General features: G+C 40.8%; 1 protein-coding gene across 2 annotated transcripts in view; it reads left to right on the forward strand.

Annotated features, from left to right (window-relative positions):
* Positions 1–27,825, forward strand: part of STK32B (serine/threonine kinase 32B) — a 436,152-nt gene that overhangs the window by 124,737 nt on the left and 283,590 nt on the right. The window contains exon 2 of one of the 2 annotated variants that reach the window (XM_045986344.1): positions 2,832–2,887. The exons of the other annotated variant lie outside the window; for it this stretch is intronic. Within the exon in view, the coding sequence (XP_045842300.1) occupies positions 2,832–2,887 (56 nt within the window). The remainder of the gene's footprint in view (positions 1–2,831; positions 2,888–27,825) is intronic. 2 annotated transcript variants of the gene reach the window in all.

Raw genomic sequence — 27,825 nt, forward strand, 5'->3', positions numbered from 1 at the left:
AGAACAAGCAGAAATACACTTTGTGATTCCTTGTCTGGCTCATACCACCTTTGATGGGGCAAGAGACCATGGGTGTCCAGGGAAATAGGCCTCTTAGAAGAAACCAGATGGGAGGGAGGATTGCTCCTTGTCCCCCTGCACAACTGCAAGGGCTTTTTGGGAGGTCGCCGTGTCAGGCACTACTCTACACTTCTGTGGAAGGTAGTCACGGATGCTCCCACTTTACAGGTGGGGGAAGTGAGACACATGGAGGCCCAGCGACCATCCAAGGCTGTGGCAGGGCTGGCTCGTGGACCTAAGCAGTCTGACTGAGGCTGGGTTCTCCTGATCGGTGGCCAGATGTCTACAGAAAGTCCAGAGATGGCATGAAGGAGAATGGGATGCATTGGGAGTGGGGAAAGGCTTCCTGAGAGAGCGTGGGAGCCACGTGTCTCAGACCAGGCCGGAGCTGGGGTGTTGGAGAATGGCTTTCCAGGCCCGTGAAACCATGGCCTAGAAGGATGGCATTCTGATGCTCCAGGGACACTTTGGGGAGACAGAGATGTTTGTTGCTGAGTGGGGGACAGCTGGCAAACCCTTGGGGGCCTTGGGGCGCATGAGACGATCTGCACAGTTTCTTAGCTCACTGCTGGGCACATGGCAAATGCATTCTAGACACCTTGTTTTTCTCTTCTTTGACTTTTGGTGAGTGGGCAAGAAGTGAAAGCGCAGAATTTCTTTTCCTGGAAAGTTCTACGCCAAGGAAAGCAAAGTAGGTCAAGGAACCCAGGTTTTACTAAGTTAACCATGAACATTGTCTCTCTATTCTAAGCACATCAGGCATTCGATGGCACCTTGGATTCTGACTTCGGTCTGTAGGGATGCAATTCAACATAATTGTCCTCCTGCATGTACGTTTAATACAGAGGCATCTAATTGTGTTCGTTCACTTCCCCACATCCTCGCCCCCATAATGTAGTGAACTAATCAATTCACTTCATCTTTTGTAAACGACATGCCTCTCTAGTTATTGGGAACTGGCTGTAATTCAATCTAATTAAAAAATATTTACCGAACACTCATTATGGACCAGCAATTGTGATTGGCACTGTGATGTGGGGAACTGCTTTCAGTTGGCCCTTTAGCTGGCAAATTGCTGTTGAATCATCACCGTGTGCTGACACCATGCTAGGTGCTGGGGATGCAGGGGGACAAGCAGACAAGTGTCCTTTGACTCCAGGGAGCTTAGCATCTAGCGGGGGAAAAATGGATTTAAATCAAATCTGTGTACAATAATACAGAACAGCGTGTTTTGGAGGAGGGTCCCACAGCCCTGGGAGAGTGTAGTGGGAGGCAGACTCATCTGGAGGCTGAGAGCAGTTTTTTCTGGATGCAGAAGGGTGAAGAGGGAGTGGAATTAGTGACTGTACAGCCAGGAGAAGAGCGTTAAAGGGGTGGAGAATGATTGTTCTAGGCACAGGAAAGAAGCTTGTGCATCTGGAGCTCAGTGGGTGTGGGGAGAATGGTGGGGGGTGCAGTAGAAGTAGCAGCAGTTTGATTGTGTAAGAATTTGCTCTTTTCCCAGAAAACAATGAGGGAGGATTGAAGGGGTGGGAGCAGAGGATGAGCAAGGTGGGTTGCCTACAATAAGCGCATATTCTGGGATGGGAAGGTCAAGAGAGGATGGAGTAGTGGACCAGAGAGTGGCTACTGGTGGACGGATGGGAGAGATAGCCAAGAGGTACAGTGCACCTAACCCAATAAAGGGTTGCTAAGGGGTTGAGTGAGAGAGGTGTGTCGGATGAGTTTCTAGACTTTGAGTGCACGAGGTCAAATGCATGGTGAAGTACTCCTTCTATGCTCGCCTTGACTTGTTGGGTTCAAGGTGGCTTTGAAGCTTTCAAGAGTTATTGTGAGGTAGGTGTCAATCAGTACATACAGGCTGAAGGCTAGAGAAGAGGTTCCTTGGAGAGTCATTGGCAGTTAGGTGCTGCCGGAAGCCTTTGGAGCCAGCGCAAAAAGGAAGATGGTAGATGGAGGCTTGACAGAATTCAGTATTTAGTGGTTGGGAAGATGAAGCTGAATGTCCACGAAACATGAGCTGAAGCATGAACTGGCCTCCATAGAAACCAAGCAGGGGCTTAAAAAGGATGAGCGACCAAGTACAAGGAGGACAGAAAGGTGTCCATTGGATATAGTAGCATGGCCATGAGTTGTTGGTCTGCTGCACTGTAGATATGGGGTGGAAACCAGACCAGAGTAAGGCAGTAGAAATATCAAGAATGGGGAGACCTCTGAAGAAGGGGAGGCGTGAGACAGGGCACTGCCAGGATGAGACTGAGGGATCAACGTCTCCATTCTCCAGGAGCTCACCATGCCAGGGCTAGACAGACGTCCAAGCAGGAAAGACCCACGATATGGTCGGTGCATTTGAGGGTTCAGATACCATAAAGGAGACAGAGTTAACACCTTGGACCCTGAGACAGGTGAGCTGAGCGTGTAAGATCTGAGCATGTAAGATAAGAGGTAGGGAAAAGTCATCCTGGCAAAGGGAACAACAGCGAGTGCAAGAATTTGGTAATTCAAGTATCCAGATTTTTCTCTGTGGTCCCTTCCCCTGGGCCCAAAAGATGTCTCTCATCCTATATACCCACTGGGGAGGTGTTGGGGGCGGGGCATAAAATGTGCTGAGAAGTATCCATTCAGTGGTGGAATGCTGCCATGGCAGATAGGATGGAATTGAAGCCAGAAGCCATTTGGAATACTCGGGTAGGTACGTAGGGAGAACTTCCAAGAACCAGTGCAAGGTTTGGCAAATCTGACTTGTTTCTTTCCCTCATTTTCTTTTGCAGTCAACTTTGACCATTTTCAGATTCTGCGGGCCATAGGCAAAGGGAGTTTTGGAAAGGTAAGGATGATGGATTTTTTTAAAAAATTCCATTAACAAAATATAAAAGTCCCAACCCCTAGGGTCATGTACATGTGCGTGTCTGTGTCTGTTTCTGTGTTGGTTGCCAGGCACTGGGAATTTCCTGTTTGACAGAAAGATTTCAGTTCGCCAAATTTGAAATGTGAAAGAAAGTCTGAATAGTTTCCTTTGGATCCGCTATAATTTCATTTTGCAAATCAGGTTACCACGGCAGCCCTGGGTTAGGTGGATTACAATGGTAATTATTTCAAGATTGCTTATGCTGTTTCTTCCTTGAGGATCTAAATGAGGAAAGTAGAAAACAAAAGCCACAGATTTAGGAGACGGCCAATATCAACTCTTTCCTGCAGTGTAGGCATTTTAGAAAGAATTTTTATGGCGGAAAGAATCCTTGATATGAGATCTACCCTCATAAGAAATTTTTAAGTGTGCCATATATTATTGTTGACTATGAGTGCAATGTTGGACAGCAGAACTCTAGAGTTTATTCAGTATCTTACATAGCTGGAACTTTATGCCTCTTGGTTAGTGACTCCCCATTTCCCCAAGCCCTCAGTCCCCCACAACTACCATTCCTTTCTTTGATTCTAGGACTTTAATACTTATGACTGTTAAGATACTTTGTATCTGTAGAAGCAGGCAGTATTTGTCTTTCCATTACTGACTTATTTCACTTAGCATGGCTTCCTCAAGATTCATCCGTATTGTATTATAGAATTTATGTTGTAGAGTTTCTTTCTCTTTTAAATGCTGAATCATATTTCATTGTACCTACATACCACATTTTTAAAATTCAGTCGCCTGTTGTTGCTGGCCATTTACATTGTTACCACATCTTGGCTATTGTGACTAATGCTACAATGAATATAGGAGTGCAATTATCTCTTCTCAAATCTGATTTCAATTATATTGGATAAACATCTAGAAATGATGTTGCTGAGTCATATGGCAGTTCTCATTTTAATTTTTTGAGGAACCACCATGCTGTTTTCCATTGTGGCTACGCCATGTTACATTCCCACCATAGAAGCATTATATATTATCCATTACATTCCCATAGAAACAGAGAGTGTGCAAGGGCTCTAATTTCTCTACATCCTTGCCAGTATTTGTTGTCTTTTGTTTTGTTGTTGTTGTTTTGTTTTGTTTTTTTGATAGTAGCCATCCTGACAGGTGTATGTTTTTTTCCTTAAGATTTATTTATGCATTTGAGAAAGGGCATGATGGGAGGGACAAAGGGAAAGAGAGAGAGAATCCCAAGCAGACGCTGCACCAAGCATGAAGCCAGATATGGGGCTCAATCCCATGACCCCGAGATCAGGACCCAAGCCAAAACCAAGAGTCAGAAGCTTATCAACTGTGCCACCCAGGTGCCCCCTTTCTGTGATTTTGATTTCCATTTCCCTCATGATTAGTCCTATTCAGCATGTTTTAATATACATGTGAGCCATTTGTACATCTTGTTTGGAGAAACATCTATTCAAGTCTGTAGCCCACCTTAAAATCAGATTCTTACTTTAAAATTTTTTTTTAAACTATTGAATTGAAGGGGCTCATTAGCCTCTGAATGTTTTCTCCCATACTGTAGGTTGTCTTTATATTCTGTTGACTACTTTCTTTGCTGTGCAAGAAGCTTTTTAGTTTGATGTACTTGTTTATTTTTGTTACTGTGTTTTTGATATCGTACCTATGCAATCATTGCTAAGACCAATGTCATGAAGCTTTTTTTTTTTTAAATGTTTTCTTCTAGGGGGTTTATAGTTTTAAGTCTTAACATTTAAACCTTTAACTCATTTTGAGTTGACTTTTGTGTGTGGTATGAGATAAGGGTTCAAGTTCATTTGTCTGCATTTGGATATCCAGTTTTCCAGCACCATTTGTGGAGAGACTGCATTTACCCACTCTATATTCTTGGTACCCTGGTCAAAGATCAGTGGACCATATATGCATGGATTTTTTTTTTTCTGGGATCTTTATTATGTTCCATTGGTCTCTATGTCTTTATGCCAGCACCATGTTGTTCTGATGACTGTAACTTTGTAATATAATTTGAAATTAGTTATGTGTGGTGTCACCAACTTTGCTCTTGCCCAAGATTGATTCAGCTATTTGTGATCTTTTGTGGTTCCATATGATTTATAATTTTTTCTATTTCTATAAAAAAAAGGCCATTGGGATTTTGATGAGGATTGCATTGACTCTGTAAATTGCTTTGGGTGGTATAGACATTTTGATAATAGTAAGTCTTCCAACCCATGAAATGGTTGCCTTTCCATTTGTTTGTGTCTTAATTTCTTTTGTCAAGGTTCTGTTATTTTCTATATATCAGTCTTTTACTTTCTTAGTTAAATTTATTCCTAAGTATTTATTCTTTTTGATGCTATTGTAAATAGGACTGTTTCTCTAATGTCATTTTCAGATAATTCATTATTAGTGTATGGAGACACAGCTGATTTTTGTGTATTGATTTTGTATCCTGCAACTTCTGAATTCATTCATTCTATTTTTTTTTTCCTGTGGCATTTTTAGGATTTTTTATACATTTGATTATATCAGCTGCAAACAGGGGCAATTTTACTTCTTTTTCAATTTGGATGCCTTTTATTTTGCTTTCAACTAAATACTCTGGCTTGGACTTCCAGTACTATGTTGAACAGAAGTGGGGATAGTGGGCATCCTTGCCTCATTCCTGATCTCAAAGGAAACTCAGTTTTTCACTATAATGTTAATTGTAGGCTTTTCATATATGACCTCTCTTGTATTGAGGTAATTCCCTTCTATTCTTACTTCGTTGAGGATTTTTATCATGGAAGTATTCTTACTTTTGTCAAGTGCTTTTTCTGCCTCTGTTCAGATGATCATGTGATTTTATCTTTTTTTTTTGTTACTGTGGGATATCACATAAATTGATTTCCATATGTTGAACCATCCTTATGTCCCAGGGATAAGTTGCATTTGCTCATGGTGTGTGATCCCCTAAAGTGCTATTGATTTGATTTGCTAGTAGTTTGCTGAAGAGTTTTGCATCCATATTCACAAGATAGATTGGCCTGTAGTTTGTTTTCTTGTGTCTTTCTTTGCCTGGCTTTGTTAACATGGTCCTTCCAGGCCTGTAACATGAGTGGACGTGTTCCCTCCTCTTCAGTTTTTGGGAAGAGTTTGAGAAAATTGGTATTAATTCTTCCTGAAATGTCTGGTAAAACATTTTGGTAAAATTCCACAGTGAATCCAACTGTCTTGGGCTTTTTTTTGTTGTTGGGAGGTTGGTTTGTGGAAAGTACTTATTTGTAATCCTCAACTGTTTCCAGCGACAGGCTCTTGGAAACAATGAAAAGAAGGCAAGGACTTTTAGAGAACAAGAAGGAGCCCCCTAGCCGAGCCTGTCTGTTCCCACTTACTCCGAAATCTCCTTCGGCAATATTTGCTTTGGTTACATACTGAATTCATACTGAATGTCAGATATCCTTATATCCTCAAGTAAATATTATTTCTATTATAGAAGTGGAAGAACCTAGACAGAAATACTTAGACTTGGTGACTCCAAGATGGAGTGGCTCACCCATGGTCACACAGGCAGGAAGTATCCCAGCTGGGATTTGAAACAAAGACTGATACGACCAGGCACCTGCTGTTTTAACAATCCCACACTTTTAATTAGACCATTCACAATTCATAGAGTTAAACTGAGATAGTGATCTAAGAATTTGTGTAGAATCAGCCGTCCCTCCTTTGTTCCCACCATTCCTTTCATTTTCTCCTCCCCTTCTCCCTCCCATCGTCCCTCCCTCCCTTCCTTCCTTCTTTCCTTCCTTTATCTTTTCGTTAGTTCTTTTATAAATTCAATCCATGAATACTGAATGCCTACCCAGTGCTAAGCACCAGACTTTGATCCAGTGGTAGACATGAGTGTTTTCCTTTACATTTAGAAGAGAGGTGACAAATAGGTAAATATGTATATTTATGGTAATTGCAAAGTAATAAGTACATTAAACTATAGGAATGTGGGGGGGGTACGGTGTTCTGGGAGGTAGTGGCAGAAAGACGTTGCTGATTTATAGAGCTGAGCTGTCATAGAAAAAGGTTGCTGATTTATAGAGCTGAGCTGTCATAGCTGAGCTACTAACCGCATGTGGTGAATATTTAAATTTAAGTTAATTAACATTAAAGAAAATGATAAACATTTAGTTCCTCAGGCACACTAGCCACATTTTAAGTGCTTAATAGCCACATGAGGCTGGTGGATACTAGACTAGAGAGCTCAGATTATAGGTCATTTCCATCATCCTAGACATTTCTGCTGGCCAGTGCTCCCAAAGAGGAGGACAGGGTGCTCTTGGTGGTAAGATGCTGTGTGAGCAGAATCCTAACAGAAGGAGGAAGGCCAGGTGGAGGGAAGAGCAAGTGCAAAGGTCTGGAAGGGAGGGTGGTCGGGAGTTTTAAGGAGCTTCAAGGTGGGGAGAATGGCAGGAGAGGTCAGTGATGTCCACAAGGACCAGATCACATAGGACATAGTCTACCATGTTAAAGATTGAGAAGGGAAGGCCCTGGGATGTTCTGACCTCAGGAATAACATAATTTGCTTGTGAAGTCCGTAGAAGGTCACTTTGGCTGCCATGCCGTGAGTAGCCTGTGTGGGGCCAAGGGCACGTTGAAGTGATTGATGATTTGTATTATCAAGTGAATTGGGTTGCTTGTTAATTTAACAGACATGTGCTGCATTAGATATTGTGTTTCTGACAGGACTGGTGGCTTCCTGAGGGCAGAAATCTTATTGAAAAAGCAGGTAGGAGAAATCGAAAATTGTGGTATGGTGTGTGATGGTTAATCTTATGGGTTTTATGGCTAAGCAGCGGTACTCAGATATTTGGTCAGACACCAGACTGTGTCTGTGTCTGGTACCTGTGAAGGTAGTTTTTAAATGAGATTAGCATTTAAATCTGTAGCTTTTGAGTAAAGCAGATGACCCCCACCATAATGTGGATGGGCCTCATCCAATCAGTCAAAGGTAAGAGAAAGACCGAGAGTCCCCTAAGGAAGAAGGAATCCTGCCTCCAGGTGGCAACCCCAACTCCCCTGGGAATCCAGCCTGCTGGCCTGCCCTGTGAATTCAGACTTGCCAGCCACAATTGTGGAACCAATTCCTTAAAATAAATCTGTCTTTTCCTGTCGACCTGTCTCTCTTATTCACTGGTTCTTTCTCCCTGGAGATTCCCAATTACCACATGGTACAATAAGAAAGACAAGAGCATGTACAAGCTTGAGCCATGGTGGCCCTAGGAAACTGTTTCAGGTGCATTTACTCTGCTTTGGGCACTTTGAACCCACTCTGACTCAGTGAAAGATTATTCAGAAATAGTACTTTATTTTTTATTGTTATGTTAATCACTGTAAAATACATACTTAGTTTTTGATGCAGTGTATCAAGATTCACTGTTTATGTACAACACCTAGTGCTCCATGTATTACATGCCCTCTTTAATACTCACCACCAGGCTCACCCCTCCCCTCATCCCCTTCCCCTCTAAAACCCTCAGACAACAAAAAGAAATAAAAGATATTCAACTCAGCAAAGAAGAAGTCAAACTTTCTCTCTTTGCTGATGACATGAACCTTTATGTGGAAAACCCAAAGGATTCTACCCCCAAATTACTAGAATTCATACAATTCAGTAATGTGGCAGGATACAAACTGGGTGCACAGAAATGAGTTGCTTTCCTATACACTAACAATGTAACTGTAGAAAGAGAAATCAGGGAATCAGTTCCATTTACAATAGCACCAAAACCATAAGATACCCTGGAATAAACCTAACCAAACAGGTAAACGACCTATACTCGAGGAACTACAGAACACTCATGAAAGAAATTGAAGAAGACTTAAAAAGATGGAAAAATATTCCATGCTCATGGATCAGAAGAATAAACATTGTTAAAATGTCTGTGCTGCCCAGAGCAATCTATACTTTCAATGTCATCCCAATCAAAATACAAGCGGCATTTTTCAAAGTGCTAAAACAAACAATCCTAAAATTTGGACACAGCAAAGACTCCAAATTCTAAGGAAATGTTGAAAAAGAAAAACAAAGCTGGGGGCATCACGTTGTCTGATTTCAAGCTTTACTACAAAGCTGTGATCACCAAGACAGCATGGTACTGGCACAAAACGGACACATAGACCAATGAAACAGGGTAGAGAGCCCAGATATGGATCTGCAACTCTATGGTCAAATAGTCTTCGACAAAGCGGGAAAAAATATGCAGCGTAAAAAAGACAGTCTCTTCAATAAATGATGCTGGGAAAATTGGACAGCTATATATAGAAGAATGAAGCTTGACCATTCTCTTACAACATTCACAAAGATAAACTTGAAATGGGTAAAAGACCTCAACCTGAGGCAGGAATCTATCAAAATCCTAGAGGAGAACATAGGCAGTAACCTCTTCAACACTGGCCACAGCAACTTCTTTCAAGACATGTCTCCAAAGACAAAGGAAACAAAAGGGAAAATGAACCTTTGGGACTTCATCAAGATCAAAAGTTTCTGCAAAACAAAGGAAACAGTCATAAAAACAAAGAGGCAACCCACAGGATGGGAGAAGATATTTGCAAATGACAGTACAAACAAAGGGCTGATATCCAAGATCTATTAGGACTCCTCAGACTCAACACTCAAAAAACAGATAATCACATCAAAAAATGGGCAGAAGGCATGAACAGATACTTCTCCAGTGAAGACATACAAATGGCTAGCAGGCACATGAAAAAATGTTCATCATTATTAGCCATCAAGGAGATTCAAATCAAAACCACATTGAGATACCACCTTACACACGTTAGAATGATCAAAATTAACAAAATTTTATAGTAAATTGCAAATATCTGTACCCTTCCCTTAAATATTTTAGCAAAAAGATTCATCTAGTTTTTCTTGGTGTAAAGAGTACATACAGTACAATGCACAAATCTTACATTTGCATTTGCTGACTTTTGAGAAATGCATATATCTGTGTAATTTGCACCTCCCCAAAGATATAGAAGATTACTGTCATCCAAAATTCCCCTGTTGAGACTTTCCAGTCAAAACTCATCCTCATCCCAACCACGCCTCCTGCATAGAGGAGGTCTCCCTATTTTAGATTTAAATGGAGTCCTACATAAGCGGTCTTTTGTGTAATGCTTCTGAGTATTTTGTACACATAATAATTTTGGAGCCTAATGTTCTTGAGCTTCATCTAGCAGCAGGTTCTTTCCTTTTCATTGATAATAGTATTACATTCTATTACTATATCAGTTGGTAATCTATTTTCATCATAACAGATTCCAGAACTGTTCCTAGTTTTTTGTTTTGTTTTTTATTTTTTTCTGTTCCTAGTTTTTACTGTTTTTTTTTTCATGAAATTGCTGCAAAAATTCATGTTGTCTTTTTTTCATAAGCATATGACCTCATATGCTTAAATAAATATTTAGGATTGGAATTGCTGGATCGTAGATTGGGTGTATGTTCAGTTTTGTGCAAAACAGCCCAAAGGTTTTCCAAGATGGATGTGCCATTTTATACTACTCCTAAAAGTTCCTCATTTCACACCCTTACCAACAGATTTTCACTTTCACTCTTCTGACAGGTGTTCAGTAGGCTCTCAGTGTAACTTGAATGAGTACTTCCTGATAACTAATAATGATCAACATTTATTTCATGTGCTAATGGCCTGTCATGTATCTTCCTTTGTGGAGTTTCTGTGCAAAGTTTTTGCCATTAAAAAGAAAAGGGGGAGCGGGCTATGGACATTGGGGAGGGGAGGCGAACCATAAGAGACTATGGACTCTGAAAAACAACCTGAGGGTTTTGAAGGGTCAGGGGTGGGAGGTTGGGGGAACAGGTGGTGGGTAATGGGGAGGGCACGTTTTGCATGGAGCACTGGGTGTTGTGCAAAAAGAATGAATACTGTTACGCTGAAAAAATAAATAAAATGGAAAAAAAAAAAAAGAAAAGGTTATTTGCCCCCCCCCCACTTTTCTAAACATCTTTATTGCAAGTGTTTTGTTAGAGAAATTTATTGATATATAATTGACATAAATATTGTGTAAGTCTACAGTGTAAGTATGGATTTGATACCTTTATATATTGCAGTGGGATTACCACCTAGCATTAGCTAACCCAACTGTTATGGCACATAATTATCATTTCTTTGCTGTAGGGAGAACTTTCAAGATCTAGTCTCTTTATAACTTGCATGCATTTGGTATTACGTGTAACCACTATGCTGTACTTAGATCTCCAGAACTTATTAATCTTCTAGTTGGAAGTTTGTGCCCTTAAATAACATCTCCCCAATTTTCCTGATAACTATCATTCTACTCCCTGTTTCTACCAGTTCAGTGGTTTTAGATTCCACAGATAAGTAATATCATGCAGTATTTCTCTTCCTCTGTCTGGTTTATCTCACTGAACATAATGCCCTCAAGGTCCATCCATATTGTCACAAATGGACAAGATTTCCTTCTTTCTCATGGCTGAATGATATTCCATTGTATTGTACATCTTCTTTTTCCATTCATCATTGATGGATTCTTAGGTTGTTTCCATATCATGGCTATTGTAAATTATGCTACAGTAAAAATGAGAGTGTATCTTTCTGACACTAATATTTGACAGAGAGGCCAAGAACACTTAATGTAGAAAGGATAGTTTCTTCAACAAATGGTGTTAGGTTGCCTGATTTCAAGCTTTACCACAGAGCTGTGATCACCAAGACAGCATGGTACTGGCACAAAAACAGACACATGGGCCAGTGGAACAGAGTAGAGAGCCCAGATATGGACCCTCAACTTTATAGTCAAATAATCTTCAGCAAAGAAGGAAAAAATATACGGTGGAAAAAAGACAATATACGGTGGAAAAAGACGACTAAAACAGTCGTCTTTTTCAAGTTTTTTCAACTTCAATGAATGGTGCTGAGAAAATTGGACAGCCATGTATACAAAAATGAAAGTCGACCATTCTCTTACACCATACACAAAGATTAACTCGAAATGGATAAAAGACCTCAACCTGAGGCAGGAATCTATCAAAATCCTAGAGGAGAATATAGGAAGTAACCTCTTCGACATCAGCCACAGCAACTTCTTTCAAGACATGTCTCCAAAGACAAAGGAAACAAAAGGGAAAATGAACCTTTGGGACTTCATCAAGATCAAAAGCTTCTGCACAGCAAAGGAAACAGTCAAAAAAACAAAGAGGCAACCCACAGAATGGGAGAAAATATTCACAAATGACAGTACAAACAAAGGGCTGATATCCAAGATCTATAAGGACTCCTCAAACTCAACACACACAAAACAGATGATCACATCAAAAAATGGACAGAAGGCATGAACAGACACTTCTCCAAAGAAGACATACAAATGGCTAACAGACACATGAAAAAATGTTCATCATTATTAGCCATCAGGGAGATTCAAATCAAAACACATTGAGATACCACCTTACACCAGTTAGAATGGCCAAAATTAACAAGACAGTAAACAACAATTGTTGGAGAGGATGTGGAGAAAGGGGAACCCTCTTCCACTGTTGGTGGGAATGAAAGTTGCTGCAGCCACTTTGGAAAACAGTGTGGAGATCCTTAAGAAATTATAAAAGAGAGCTCCTCTATGACCCTGCAGTTGTGCTCCTGGTTATTTAGCCCAAAGATACAGATGTAGTGAAAAGAAGGGCCATCTGTACCCCAATATTCATAGCAGCAGTGGCTACAGTCGCCAAACTGTGGAAAGAACCAAGCTGCCTTTCAACGGACAAATGGATAAAGAAGATATTGTCCATACATAGAGTGGAGTATTATGCCTCCATCAGAAAGGATGAATACCCAACTTTTGTATAACAAAAGTTATACAAAGGTTACGCTGAGTGAAATAAGTCAAGCAGAGAGAGTCAATTATATGGTTTCACTTACTTGTGCAGCATAAGGAATAACAAAGAAGACATTGGGAGATGGAGAAAAGAAGTGAGTTGGGGGAAATTGGAGGGGGAGACAAACCATGAGAGATATGGACTCCGAGAAACAAACTGAGGGTTTTGGAGAGGGGGTGGGGGGGTGCCATGAGCCTGGTGGTGGGTATTATGGAGGGCACATATTGCATGGAGCACTGGGTGTGGTGCATAAACAATGAATTTTGGAATACTGAAAAAATAAAATAAAATAAAATAAAAACAAATGGTGCTGGGAAAACTGGATAATCACATGCAGAAAAATTTAATTGGACCCCTATCTTACACCACCCACAGAAATTAACTTGAAATGGATTAAAGACTGATACATAAGATCTGATAGTATAAAACTCTTAGAGGAAAACATAGGGAAAAGTCTCCTTGACACTGATCTTAGCAATGGTTTTTTGGGTATGATACCAAAAGCAAAGCAACATAAGCAGAAATCAATGAGTGAGACTTCATCAAATTAAAAAAGCTTCCACACAACAAGAGAAACAGTCGACAAAATGAAAAGGTGACCTACAGAATGGGAGACCATATTTGCAAATCATATATCACAAAAGGAGTTAATATGCACACTATGTAGGAAATTCCTACAACTCAGTAACAACAACAACAAAATCCTATTTAAAAAGGACAAGAGGAAATAAATAATCATTTTTCTGAATATTACATGCAGATGGACAATGGGTTCCTGAAAAGGTGCCTAAGTCATCATCAGGAAAATGCATATTAAGAGTAAAATGAGATATTACCCACTCATGTTAGATTGATTATCACGAAGACAAAAGGTAACAAGTATTGGTGAGGATGTGGGAAGAGAACCCTCTTGCAGTTAGTGGGAATATAAACTGGTTCAGCCACTATGGAAAACAGAGTGGTGGTTCCTAAAAAAATAAAAAATAGAATGGAATTCAAAATTCAAAATACTATATGATCTAGCAATCCCTCTTCTGGGTAAATATCCAAAGGAAATGAAAACAGGATATCAAGAGAGATTGATTTCTTCTTATTATTGAGTTATGGGCTATATATAGAGATACCAGTCCTTTGTCAGATATGAGATTTTTTTTTTTTAATCAGAATATGGTTTGCCCATAACTTTCACTAGCAGTGTGTTTTGAGGCAGGGAGATTTTTAAATTTTGATGAAGTCTAATTTGTTAAGTGTTTTAACTTATAAGGTTATTACTTTATGTGACTTGTGTGAGAAAACTTGGCTCATGTACTCAAATGTACTCAAGTCATGAAGATATTGTACTATGTTCACTTTCTGAAAGCTTTAGGCTTTAGCTTATAGGGTTAGTTTATGATGTATCTTGAAATAAACTGTGTGTGTATTGGGGGGTAAGTGTTGATCGTCTTTTTTTTTTTTTTTTTTTTTTTTTTTATATGGAAGTCCATTTCTTGAAAAGACTTTCCTTTGCTCACTGGCTTGCTTTGGTGACCTTGTATAAAATCAGATACCTTGTATAAGTGGGAGGTCTACTTTTGGGTTCTATTTTCTGAAAGAGTTTGTGTAGAATTGGTGTTACCTTCTTTAAACATTGGATAGAATTTATGAATGAAGTCATTTGGTATGGGGTTTTCTTTGTGGAAAACTTTTGACAACAAAATCAATTTCAGATTTTCTGAGGTTTTTCCTTATGTGAATTTTGTTAAGCTGAAATGCTCAAGAAATTTAGCAACTTTCTCTGTGTTAGCGAATTTGTTGGCATAAGGTAATTTATAATCTTATCATATGATCCTTTAAATTTCTATACAATCTGTAATTATAACTCCTCTTTCATTTCTGTTATTAGTAATTTATGTCCTTTTTCTTATTCCCCTGATCAGTTTATATATTCTTAGATTGTCAAGATAGGAGCGATAGGTTACAGATTTTATACATTTAAAAAAATATACTTTTGGGGGTGCCTGGGTGGCTCAGTCATTAAGCATCTGCCTTTGGCTCAGGTCATGATCCCAGGGTCCTTGGATGGAGCCCCGCATCAGGCTCACTGCTCAGCATGGAGCCTGCTTCTCCCTCTCCCACTCCCCCTGCTTGTGTTCACTCTCTCGCTGTGTCTCTATCTGTCAAATAAACAAAATTTTAAAAAAATATCTATTTTGGAACACAAAAAATTAAATTAAAATATAAAATCTTAAAGATTAGCAAATGAAAAACTTTTCATCTCTAATTAAAGAATTATGCTTATGGGGATGCCTGGGTGGCTCAGTTGGTTGGGCCGCTGCCTTGGGCTCAGGTCGTGATTCCGGCGTTCTGGGGTCGAGTCCCACATCGGGCTCCTTGCTCGGCGGGGAGCCTGCTTCTCCCTCTGCCTCTGCCTGTGCTCGCTCTCCCGCGCACGCATGCTCTCTCTCTGACAAGTGAATGAAATCTTTAAAAAAAAAAGAAAAAAAGAATTATGCTTATGAAAAATCAGTTCTGGCAAGTTGGAAAATAAAGTATTTCTGCCAAGTAACTTGAATGTGAAAAATTTGAAAGATTTGAGCAGTATTAAATTGTAATTGGATAAACCTATATATAGATACACACACACACACACACACACACACACACATGCTTTTTAAACTATAAATCTCCCTCTAAGTACTGCTTTAGTTATAGCACACAAAATTTGAAACATTATATTTTTATTAGTATGTAGTTTATAATATTTTCTAATTTCTCTTATGATTTCTTCTTTGACCCATGCATTTTTTAGGCATGTGTTCTTTAATTTCCAAACATTTGGGGGTTTTTCTTCTAAACTTCTTAGTGTTCTTGATTCTAATTTATTCCATTGTGGTCTAAGAATATACTATGTGAAATTTTAATCCATTTCCATTTATTAAGGCTCAAATTTATGCCTTGTTTATTTTAGAATACACCATGCCTACTTGAAAGAAACATGTATTTTAAAGTCATTAGGTATAATATGCACTCCTGGGTATTTACTCCAAAGATAGAGGTGTAGTGAAAAGAAGGGCCATATGCACAATGTTCATAGCAGCAATATCCACAATAGCCCAACTTTGGAAAGAGCCAAGATGCCCTTCAACAGATGAATGGATAAGGAAGATGTCCATATATACAATGGAATAGTATTCAGCCATCAGAAAGGATGAGTACCCAAATTTTGTATCAACATGGATGGGACTGGAGGAGATGCTAAGTGAAGTAAGTCAAGCAGAGAGAGTCAATTATCATATGGTTTCGCTTATTTGTGGAACATAAGGAAAAACATGGAAAACATTAGGAGAAGGAAGGGAAAAATGAAGCGGTGGAATCAGAGGGGGAAATAAACCATGAGAGATTATGAACTCTGGGAAACAAACAGAGTTTTAGAGGGGAGGGGGATAGAGGTATGGGCTATCCCACTGTTGGTTGTTAAGGAGGGCATGGAATGCATGGAGCACTGGGTGTTATACACAAACAGTGAATCATGGAACACTACATCAAAAACTAAGGATGGGGCGCCTGGGTGGCTCAGTGGGTTAAAGCCTCTGCCTTTGGCTCAGGTCATGATCCCAGGGTTCTGGGATCAAGTCCCACGTCAGGCTCTCTGCTCTGCAGGGAGCCTGCTTCCCTTCCTCTCTCTCTGCCTGCCTCTCTGCCTACTTGTGATCTCTGTCTGTCAAATAAATAAATAAAATCTTTAAAAAAAAAACAAAAACTAAGGATGTACTGTATGGTGACTAACATAACAGAATTTTAAAAAGTCATTGGGTACAATATTCAATAAATATCAGTTGAGGTGGTTAATGTTATTTAGATCTTCTAGGTCATTACTGATTTTTAAAGTCTAGTTGTTTTATCCCTTTCTGAGAGAGTTGTGTAAAATCTTCAAGTTTCATTATGGAGATACTCCATCCTTTCTTTTGGCCAGTTTTGCTTCTTATACTTTGAATGTGTAGCTAAACACATACATATGTATGATTGTTGTGTCTTCATGATGAATTGACCCTATTTTCATGGTGAAATGTTCTCCTTTGTCTTTGTTAATAGTATCTAATATTTACTTTGAAGCTTGTTTTCTCCAAGGTTACTATAGCCATTCTATCTTATTGGTGCTTACTGTTTCCATGACATATATTTTTTTCATGCATTCACTTTCATTCTGTGTTTTTATATTTCACTAGCATATAGTTAGGTCTTGCTTTTTTATTTTAATTCATTCTGGCAATCTCTATCATTTAGTTTGAGTGTTTGGCTCATTGATAGCAAATACAATTATTGATATGGTTTGATTTAGGTCTGCTATGATTTTGTTTTCTGCTTCTCTCTCTTTTCCCATGTTATTTTGGATTTGGATTAATTAAAAATTTAGAATCTTCATTTAATTTTTCCATTGACTTTATAGTTTTACTTTTTTCTATTATCTTACAAAATTATTGCTCTAGGACTTATAATATACATCCTCAATTTAATTCACAGTCTCCTTAGAGTTAATATTTTATACTGACATAAATGTAAAAATCTGACAACTGTATAGGTCCACTTACCACCTCAGTCAAACTTTATACTACAGTTGTCACATGTATTATAGTTTCTCAAATTATAAATCTCCAAAACAATATTAGAGCTTTTTGCTTAAAATCTATATATTTAAATTACAAAATATATATACATATATAATAACATTAGCAATATTTATGTGTATTTTGGAGGTTTTTAAAAATTAGGAGGAAAATAGTCCTTGTTAAATACCTTTTATCTTGTATCTTCCATGCAAGCCTGCATTTTTCTCTAATGTCATTTCCATTCAGCTTGAAGAGTTTCCCATAGTATTTTATGTGGTGTAAGTCTGCTGCCAGTGCATTCTCCTAATTTTATTTTATCTGAAATATATATTTTTAATTTTTTTCCTTCATTTCATTTCACCTTTTCTTTTAAATACAGATTAGATATCTATTAAATACAGATAGATATCTGTTAAATAGATATCTATTTATTATCTGTTGTATAATAGATAATAAATAGATATCTATTTAATATCTATAAAAACATATAATAGATATATAATTAATATAATTATATAATTAATATAAAACATAATAGATATATAATTAATATCTATAAAAACATATAATATCTATAAAAACAGATAGATATCTATTAAATACAGATTATTGGATTGACAGTTTTTTTCTCATGACTGTAAAGATTTTGTACCATTGTGGCTTGATCTATATAGTTGCAGATGAGAAGTCAGAAAACCTTGAATCATTGCTATCTGGTATATAATGTGTCTCCTTTTAAGATTTTTCTTTAATCTTTTACTTTCAGCAGTTTGACTATGATATGCCTAATGCCTAAGTGGAAATCCTTGAGTTTTCTAAAAATAGTTTTTCTCTCTTTCTTAAATTTCCTATATTTTTATTTATTTTTACTAAATTGCCCTTTGCTTTATGCAGGATAGCCATTGTAACTGCTCTAAGATCCTTTATGTTAATTTCAACATCTTGGTCATCTTAGGGTTCACCTTTATAAAAAATGTGTCACATTTTCCTGGTTCTTTATGTGTTGATTCATTTGGGGTTGTATCCTGGACATTGAGAATGTTATGTTGTAGACTTTGAATTCCATTGTATTTCTTAGAAAATAGATTTTTAATAAGCAATTCACTTGGTTGGACTTACAACGCATATTCTGTCTCTTGGAGAGGCACACAAATCTCAGTTCACCCAGTTTTGTTTTGTTTTTTTCTTTACTAGACTGCTTACAGCCTGACCCATACAGTGATCTTTATGGGTCCAACAATATGGACAGAGCTCAAGTGCTACATTGGAGGGTTCCTTTCTCTGGATTTCTCAGAAGAGGAGTTGTGGCTGAGAGAATTTAGGAGTTTTGCCTGTAATCTCACAGGCAGTGGCTGAACTTCCATAACAACAATACGTATTTTAAAAATCCTACTGAAACTTTCTGTTGTTTGTCATCCTAATGCTGAGCATGGAAGCATCTCTTTCAACCCACAGCATAGTTGGCACCACATAGAAGCATATCATTTTTACTGTCACATCATTGACAGTTTGGTCGGGAACCCTCTGCACTACTTCATGGCCCACTACCAAATCTGTGTGCATGTGGCCTCCTGATTTCTGAATTGATTTATCCTGTTGTCTTCCTTGGAAGTTTTATCTACAGTATCTGCCCACACCTGTGCTGCTGTTCGCCTGCTGGCTTGACTCTCAGAATCTTAGTCCAGGGCATACATGTGTTAAAACTACTGTGATCACGGATGTTTTGAAAAATGTAAGCTTGTTAGAGGCTCAGTTTTTAAGTCACTCTTGGGTTGCAGCAGTTTCTTGATGACACCCAAATTCATGTAGGATGTACGCAAGCATCCAGGATTCAGGATGAGGTTGGTTGACTTTCAGGCAATAGAACCTAGCTTTGTTCTGGTCAAAATACCAATAATCACTGCCTTTCGCCGTAGATTCAGATGAAGTCTGTGTGCCCATTATGAACCTCAAGGTGGAGGTGGACTGGCAAAGGAGGCAGAAAACCACTCTCCTAACACTGAAAGGATATTTTGGCTTTATTTCCTGCCTTTGGCACGTTCAATATCTGGCATTTATTAAGAGTTTGTGAGCAAGACATTTCATTGTTAAACTATGTCAGTAGCCTTCGTTATCAGGAAAGAGCACATGTGAAAGCACAGAAATCTCATTTTACTTTCATGCTGGGAGAGTTGTGCTTCCTCAGTACAGTAACATTTGTGGGCAATCCATTGATTTTTTTTTTTAAAACAAGAATATACTGAGTATTTTTTTTTAATAATAATCCTTCTATGGCTGCATTTTTGGACAGTTATGGCCCAACAAGTTGATCTCTGTCTATCCAGTGAAACACTTTAGGTGTAGGAGTCAGGCAGACTCTGGTATGTGTTAGTTGTAGATCCTTGGGAAAGCAGATTAAATACTCTGAAGCTTCATTTTCTCATCTGTGAAATGGAAAGAGGACAGAGAACCAGAAGGAACGTAAGGGCTGCAGGTTTTGTCTGTTCAGCATTCTTTGCAATCCCATCTGTTATTATCATATCAATCATAGCATCCCTTTCTTTAGAAAACACCTTTCTACTCCGTTTGTGCCCAGAGCCCCCTGCTCACCATCTAAGAGGGGCACGTGATATGTCTGTGCCAGCCACAGGACCGTATTTAGTTAGACCGGTACTTGCTGTAACAAGTGGCCTTGAGACCCAACCCCAGTCATTCAGAGTCTTTCCTTGGAATCAGTGGTGATAGGCTTGTTCTCTTCCCCTCATGATTGACGTAAGAAAACAGGTCTGCATTTGTTGGTTGCCATTTTTCTCAGCAGTTGGTGAAGGTGAAGGTCTATTTGTTTTAAGATTTTATTTATTTATTTTAGAGAGAGAGAGAGAGAGCTTGAGCAGGGGGAGGAACAGAGGGAGAGAGAGATAATCTCCAGCAGACACCGTCCTGAGCACAGAGTCTGATGCTGGGCTCAATCCCAGGATCCTGAGATCATGACCTGGGCTGAAACCCAGATTTGGACCCTCAACCGACTGCACAATCCAGGCACCCCAGGAGCAAGTTTATTGATAGAAGGAAAGAATAAGGCCCACAGAAAAGAAATAAACAGATGTAAGAGGTGGGTGGAGAAGACAGGGTCCCTGTAGGATAGGATCCAGACTAGAGGAGCAAGCATGGCACCCAGGTGCAAAATTCAAGGAGGCATCGCTTCCAGGGTCCTGCAAATGCAGGTCAGTACTTGCTTCCTGTACTGTGTACTCTAGACTCCTTGCTTGCCTCACCATTGATGGCCCTGCTGGTCACTGCCTGAGGTTGAGTTCTTCCAGAAGCTCATATTGAAGTGCAAGCAGTTTATCAGGAGGCAAACCCAAAACCACCTGCAAGAGAAGGGGAGTGAGACAGAGAAAGGGAGGTAGCCAGTGATGGGCGCTGGATGAACCATTCACCACTGTGGCACCCGGACTCACCTTTCCATGGGACCTTTGGGAGACAGTGCGTAGTGTCCCCCAGGAGCAGCCGAACTTAGAGAAGCTGATGTTTTTATGCACAGTTCCCCCTTCTTCATTGGTGGAGGGCTGCTCCAAGCTACGTTACCTCCTGCACTTCTGGCTTGTCCCATTCAGGGCAGAAAACTTCCCCAGAAGAGTCTCAAGGGCTCACAGTGAGCTGCCTGCTGTGCGTGAAGGCAAATGAGAGGGGACACAGGTGGACACCCCCAGTGCCACCATCGGTGTGTCCTTCTAGTCTTCTGGATCCTTCACTCTCTTGACCAGCTACCAGAACTGGCATCCTATTTTGCTTACATGAGATCATGTTGGGTTCCCAACATTTGCAACCTGCAGAGTCCTGACCGGTCAGAAACTCACAGTCATTGTCCTGGGAACCAGGCTCCTGTTATCATCCTGTCCTCCTAACAGCCCAGTGTGCTGGGCATTATTAACTCCCTCTTACATACAGGATGACTTGGAGGTCTGGAGAGGACACCACTGCCACACCTAGCCTGTCTTCTTTCCACACGTCCCTCCCAAATACAGAAGTTGGGTTGAAACCAGCTTTCATCGCATGCATATCAGCTGAAACCTTGGTGGTCAGGGGGAGACTCCCCATCAGGGTCCAGAAACACTGGATGTTTGGTTTTGGAAGCAGCAGAGCCTAGAAGAGATAGCAGGGGCTTTTGAGATGGAGAAGCCTGGGCCTAGATTCTGGCATTGCTACTTCTGGCCATGTGAACTTGGACCCATCTCATAACTTCTGCAGACTTCTGTTTGCTCTAATAAAAGGAATGCCCATAGTGTTCTTAAAGGTTTAATGTGAAAATAAGGGGCAGAGAATGTGAAGCCCCCAGAACCATACCTGGCACATGGCTGGCATTTTCAAATGCCTTCCCTGTCTTCTTGACAGCGGTGTGGCTGGGATTTCCCTGTGTGACTTGGTGGGTTCTGGGAAGGTTTGGGTAGCCACCTGGAGGGACACTTCGGGAAGAAGATCTGGTTTTCTTAGCTTTACCTGGCCATCTCACAGCACATCTGGTCTGCCTTCACCATCAGACAGTCCTGATGGTGAGGTCGGGGCTGGTCATATTCATCTACGCAGTCCCATCAGTGCCAGACTCAGTGCTCTGTATGTGGTAAAGGCCTGATACATGTTGCCTAGGGAATGGATGAGAGGGAGAGGAGAAAGCTTGTCCACATGGTAGCTGGCGGTGTGTTAAAGCATAAATTCGACTGTATGGTTGCTGCCTCCAATGTCCAGCAACAGCCCTACTGCTCGGAAGAAGGCCAGTCTCTCCGTGCCAGCCCGCAAGGCCCTGCAGTCTGGCTCACTTTTTTTTCTGACACACCTCTCCACCTCCTCTATCTTCCCGCTCATTTCACTCAGTTCTTCTTGTCTCTCCAACACGCTGAGCTTAACTCTGACTCAGAATCTGTGTGCTTGCTGCCCCTCGGCTTGACTGCTCTCTCCTGGGCTCTGTGAGCCTGCCTCACTCCGTACAGATCTCTGCCTAAGTGTCCCCTCCCTCTTCTTAAGTGTCTGCCCACTCTTCTCAAATGTCCCTCCCCCCGTCCAGCCCAAGTGTCGTCTCCCTTGGGGTCTTCCCTGAGTACCCACTGCACTGGATCACCCACCCCCAAGTGTTCCGTATCCCCCCTACCTGCTCTAGTCCCCTGCTTCAGAGCACCTGGTGCTACCAGGGATTCCACTGTGTGTTTATTCATGTGTCCTCTTGGTTGTTGGTCTTATGGACCAGAGTACAAGCTCCATGAGGATAACAGTGTTTCCTCATCGTCCACTGTTGTATCCCCAACACCTACTAAACAGTATGTATACATACGTGTATATTTATGTACACATATATGCAAAAGGCATATACATATTATGCAACTCACTAAGCAGAGATATGGAGACACAGATACAGAGACACTAAACAGTGTATATACATATGTGCACACACATATACGTACATGCATATATACACATGCACCCAGTAGTCAGCATGTGTACACACGTGTGCATGTAGATGCACAAACATACACATGCATACAGTATATATATATACACATACACAAAGCATATGTATACACTCATATACAGATATATACCCTATAAGCAGTCTCTATATATTGCTTTTATATAGAGTATATAGCTTACATCATATATAATATTACTGTATTATTATACCATGTAACACACTAATAATATACTATAGTATATATTATGCTATAATATATTGGTATAGTTATGTATAATATATAGTATTTAAACATGTGATATACAGCAAAATATATATATATAGTATATAGATACACACATAGATATATGGATATACATATGTATACCCATCAAGCAGCTTATTACACACACACACACACACACACACACACAAAACCCCCAAGCACCATGTATTTACTTATACAGGGAGTTTTGGAGGGGAGGGGGCAGGGGGATGGGTGACCTGGTGGTGGGTATTAAGGAGAGCATGGATTGCATGGAGCACTGGGTATTACACGCAAACAATGAATCATGGAACACTACATCAAAAACTAATGATGAGAACGCCTGGGTGGCTCAGTTGGTTAAGGGTCTGCCTTTGGCTTAGGTCATGATCCCAGGGTCCTGGGATCAAGTCCCACATCAGGCTCTTTGCTAGGCAGGGAGTCCGCTTCTCCTTCTTCCTGCTGCCCCGCGGCCTGTGCTCTCTCTCTCTCTCTTTCTGACAAATAAATAAATAAATGTTTTAAAAAAACCCAAAAAACTAATGATGTACTGCATGGTGACTAATATGACATTAAAAAAAGAATCTACCTGTACACAGGTGTGCATAGATCTGTGCTACGGATATGGTATGTATGTATGCATAAATATATATAAGTGAATGAGGAACCTGGCGGTTAAGTAGTTGGCTGATGAAGTTGGCTTACAGTTTTTCCGACTGTCTCTGGGTGAGGGTCCTGAACTGCACTGTCTCCCCTGCTCCAGATGTGTGTCTCACGACTGGCCCTCCAGCTCCCTCAGTCCCTCTGCAACCTCCCTCTCTGCCCTCCACACACACACCCCTTGAGCCTTCAGTGATGGAACCATTCTGCTTTCCTCTGTGACAACACAGAGAGTGCAGGGTGAAGTGTTTCCCTCTCAGTTGACTTTGAAGTCAATAGGGCATAATAATTTTCAAGGAAGGAAGAGGAACTTTTGGCAGAATCTTCTGAACAGTGTCTTGTGAACCTTGCTTCACAAGTGTCTTTCTTGGATTGGCCGTTAGGCCTTCTGCTTAAAGAGCCTCGGGGTTGGGGCGCCTGGGTGGCTCAGTGGTTTAAGCCGCTGCCTTCGGCTCAGGTCATGATCTCAGGGTCCTGGGATCGAGTCCCACGCCCGGCTCTCTGCTCTGAAGGGAGCCTGCTTCCCTCTCACTCTCTCTGCCTGCCTCTCTGCCTGCTTGTGATCTCTCTCTGTCCAATAAAAAAAAAAAAAAAAAAAGCCTCGGGGTTGAAGCAGAATAGTCAGGAGTTAATTAAAATCCATGGAATAGCTAGAGGCAGTCTGCACATAAAGTAGAGAGTGGCAAGAGTGTTATGACAATAGCTCTTTATGTCCCTCAACGGAAGACTCTGGATAAGACTGATCAGGACTTGCGCAAATGGTCATCCCAGACTCCACACTGCCTTACTGTGTAGTGATGATCATTTCCATACCCAAGCATGTTATTAGTTGTCTCATTCCACAGTCCACACTTTCATCTGCATGTAAATTTGTGGTGTAAAAAAACTGTATTTGATTAATAGCAGACTAACCAATTTAGTGATCAGACTATAATAAATCCATTCTGGAATTAAACCCAGATTGCATTTTCTACGTATGTTTATAAGTTTGAATGTTTAGGAATATTTGGCTTAGGTTTTTTTTTTTTTAACTTAGTGTTTTGGATTTTTTTTTTTTTTTGATCTTTTAAAGTGCTGGGCCTCCAAGATAATGGTAGCATGGTAGAACACACAGCAGGAATTAGTCAATGTTGATGGCAGCTTCTCTGTCTCAGCAATTTTCCAGGTGCTTGTGATGGTGTGGTGAACAAACTGGACAAGGTCCCTGATGCCACAGACACTAAAACACAAACATTAAGCAAACACAGTGATGTAGTGATGATCATTTTTTTGCAGAAGTGTACAGAACAGCAACGCAGGAGGATAAGACGCTTTCCTTGGAGGAGAAGGGATACAGGGAAGGTCTGAGAAGGAGACATTTAAACTAAGCTCTGATTGCTGACAGGAAAGCAGACCGTGTGAAGATCTGAGGCAAAGAACAGCATGGACAAAAGCAGAAGCAGATGCAAAGGTCCTGTGGCAGGGACAGTTAGCAATGGGACAAGAAACAGTAGCTGTGTATCAGATTCTCAGCTAGCACCGTGTCTGCCACAGTGGGGATTTGGAGTATATGGTTGCTCTCTTTACGAAAATGCACACATTAGTTTATAGCATGAGGGTTAGAGAGATACAAATCCAGAGTCAGAGCTGAGTTGGAATTCTGGCTCAGGCGAGTGACTCTGGGTAAGTTGCCTAACTTCCTGCTCCTGTGAGCTGTTCCTCTTACGTAAGAGTTGTTTTTAGAATTCTTAAACATGGTGCTTTTACTAGGAGCCCTTATTGTTTGTGCAGACATCTTTTATAAAAGATGGAATCCATTTTTTTAATGAAATATTTATTCATTTCATATTAATTAGGTCGTGTTTGGCTTGAGGCATACTTTGGAGGAATTTCCTCGCTTTGGGGATCACTTTATTAAGAGCTAAATATCACAGGAAATGCAGGCTCACTCATGAACGGCTCAAGCATCGACCACAGCAAATGATCCCTTACTGACCAGTCTGAGAGACCTCACTGCCTCCTGCATTTCCTGACATCTTCCCATAGTGATGTCTCATTCCATCCTCTACACTAGAATGTTCAGGGCTTCTTATGCCCATGGAGTGAGTCCAACTTGCTTCACCTAAAAGGACACATTTTTTTTAAATTTAATTTTTTCAGCATTCCAAGATTCATTGTTTATGCAGCACACACAGTGCTCCCTGTGATACGTGCCCTCCTTAATACCCACCACCAGGCTCACCCAACCCCCCAGCCCCACCCCTCCAAAACCCAGTTTTTTTTCTCAGAGCCCACAGTCTCTTATGGTTCATCTCCCCCTCCGATTTCCCCCAACTCCCTTCTCCTCTCCATCTCCTAATGTCCTCCATGTTATTCCTTATGCTCCACAAGTAAGTGAAACCATATGATAATTGACTTTCTCTGCTTGACTTATTTCACTCAGCATAAGCTCCTCCAGTCCCATCCATGTTGATAAAAAAGTTGGGTATTCATCATTTCTGATGGAGGCATAATACTCCATTGTATATATGGACCATATCAAGAGGACACATTTCTAGCACTAAGGGCCTCAGAAGCACCAGGGCTCGTCCTGGGGCTCTTGTTCCCATGTTTTTTGGGGGCATTTCCAGACAGTGAGGTCTCCCACAGTGACTCAGGGGTTGGGGGGGGGGAATCAGTAGCATTATTTTTTTTTTTAAGATTTTATTTATTTATTTGACAGAGAGAAATCACAAGAGAGGCAGGCAGAGAGAGAGGAAGGGAAGCAGGCTCTCCGCTGAGCAGAGAGCCCGATGTGGGACTCGATCCCAGGATCCTGAGATCATGACCTGAGCTGAAGGCAGCGGCTTAACCCCCTGAGCCACCCAGGTGCCCAGCATTAATTTTTTTTTATAAAACACAGGATCAGCTTTTGCAACTGTCTCCTACATCTTCTCCAGCCTGCTGCCAGGAAGAGCTCCCCTCCTCCCCACACCCCAATTTTCCATATTGCTTGTTTATTCTGTCCTTCATCCAATCACAATTGTACACCTAGATCCACTTTTAAAACCCTTCCGTAGCACCGCCACCGACATATCCGGAATGACATTTGACCGTATAGCTGGCCACCGTGGCCCAACCCAGCTAATACATAAAATTACCTGTCATGACAATTGTGAAATTGCTCCTGGGGTCTTTCCTGGGCCATTTCTGCACATCTCTATAACCTCTCTGCTCTTACCTTCAGGATGATGATCATAATCAGAGTATTAGTAAATAATGAAGGAAGTGTTTACTGTGCAACCTTTGTGACCATCCATTAAGTATACTCCTATCCCCATCTTACAGATGAGCAAGTTGAGAAAGCTGCTAACCCATGCTAACATGCACCGATGCATGTTCCATTTTCTCATACTTCCAGAGGGGCTGTGATAATACACTTCTTTCCCTCTCCGCCCTACACCTCCACCCCATGAAGCCAACCCTTGAAGACTGAGAAATAGTCTCTTCCAGAGTGGCTTTCCCTAATCCCATTACCTAGTTATACCTAGTGTCCCTCTTCTGGATCCCTTAGCCTCATGTGCTCCCCTTCCCCACAGCACTGCCTTTTCCTAAATAATTACCCATTCATTCCCTATGCCAGCCACACTTATCAGTCAGACACCTGCCATGTGCCAGGCACCATTCTGGTTACTGAGGATGGAGCCGCAAACAAGAGAGAGAAAAGTCCCTATTGTGATGGAGTTTATGACACAGAGGGGAGACCAACAAGGGAGAAACAAATCAACTGAGAAGCATGATCAGTAACAGGAGCTGGTCAGGTGGTAGAGGAAGTGAGGACTGAGGAGGGGTAGCTCTCATACATGGAAAGGTCAGGGATGTTGACCTGATAGAGCGACTGGGAAGGAGAGCCTGGAGGAGGTGAGGACCCAAGACTAGGACACGTGGAAAGGGTGTGGCAGACACAGAAGGGCATGGAGGCCAGTGTGGAAGCAAGCAGGGAGGAGAGAAACAAATATGCGTGGAAGGGTGTTGGGCCAGGCCGTGGAGGGACCAGTGGCTAATGGTGAACAACTTTGGCTTTTATCCTTGAATATTGTCTGCTTATCCCACTAACTT

This window comes from Meles meles, chromosome 2 (genome assembly GCF_922984935.1).
Source record: "Meles meles chromosome 2, mMelMel3.1 paternal haplotype, whole genome shotgun sequence".
NCBI classification, from domain to species: domain Eukaryota; kingdom Metazoa; phylum Chordata; class Mammalia; order Carnivora; family Mustelidae; genus Meles; species Meles meles.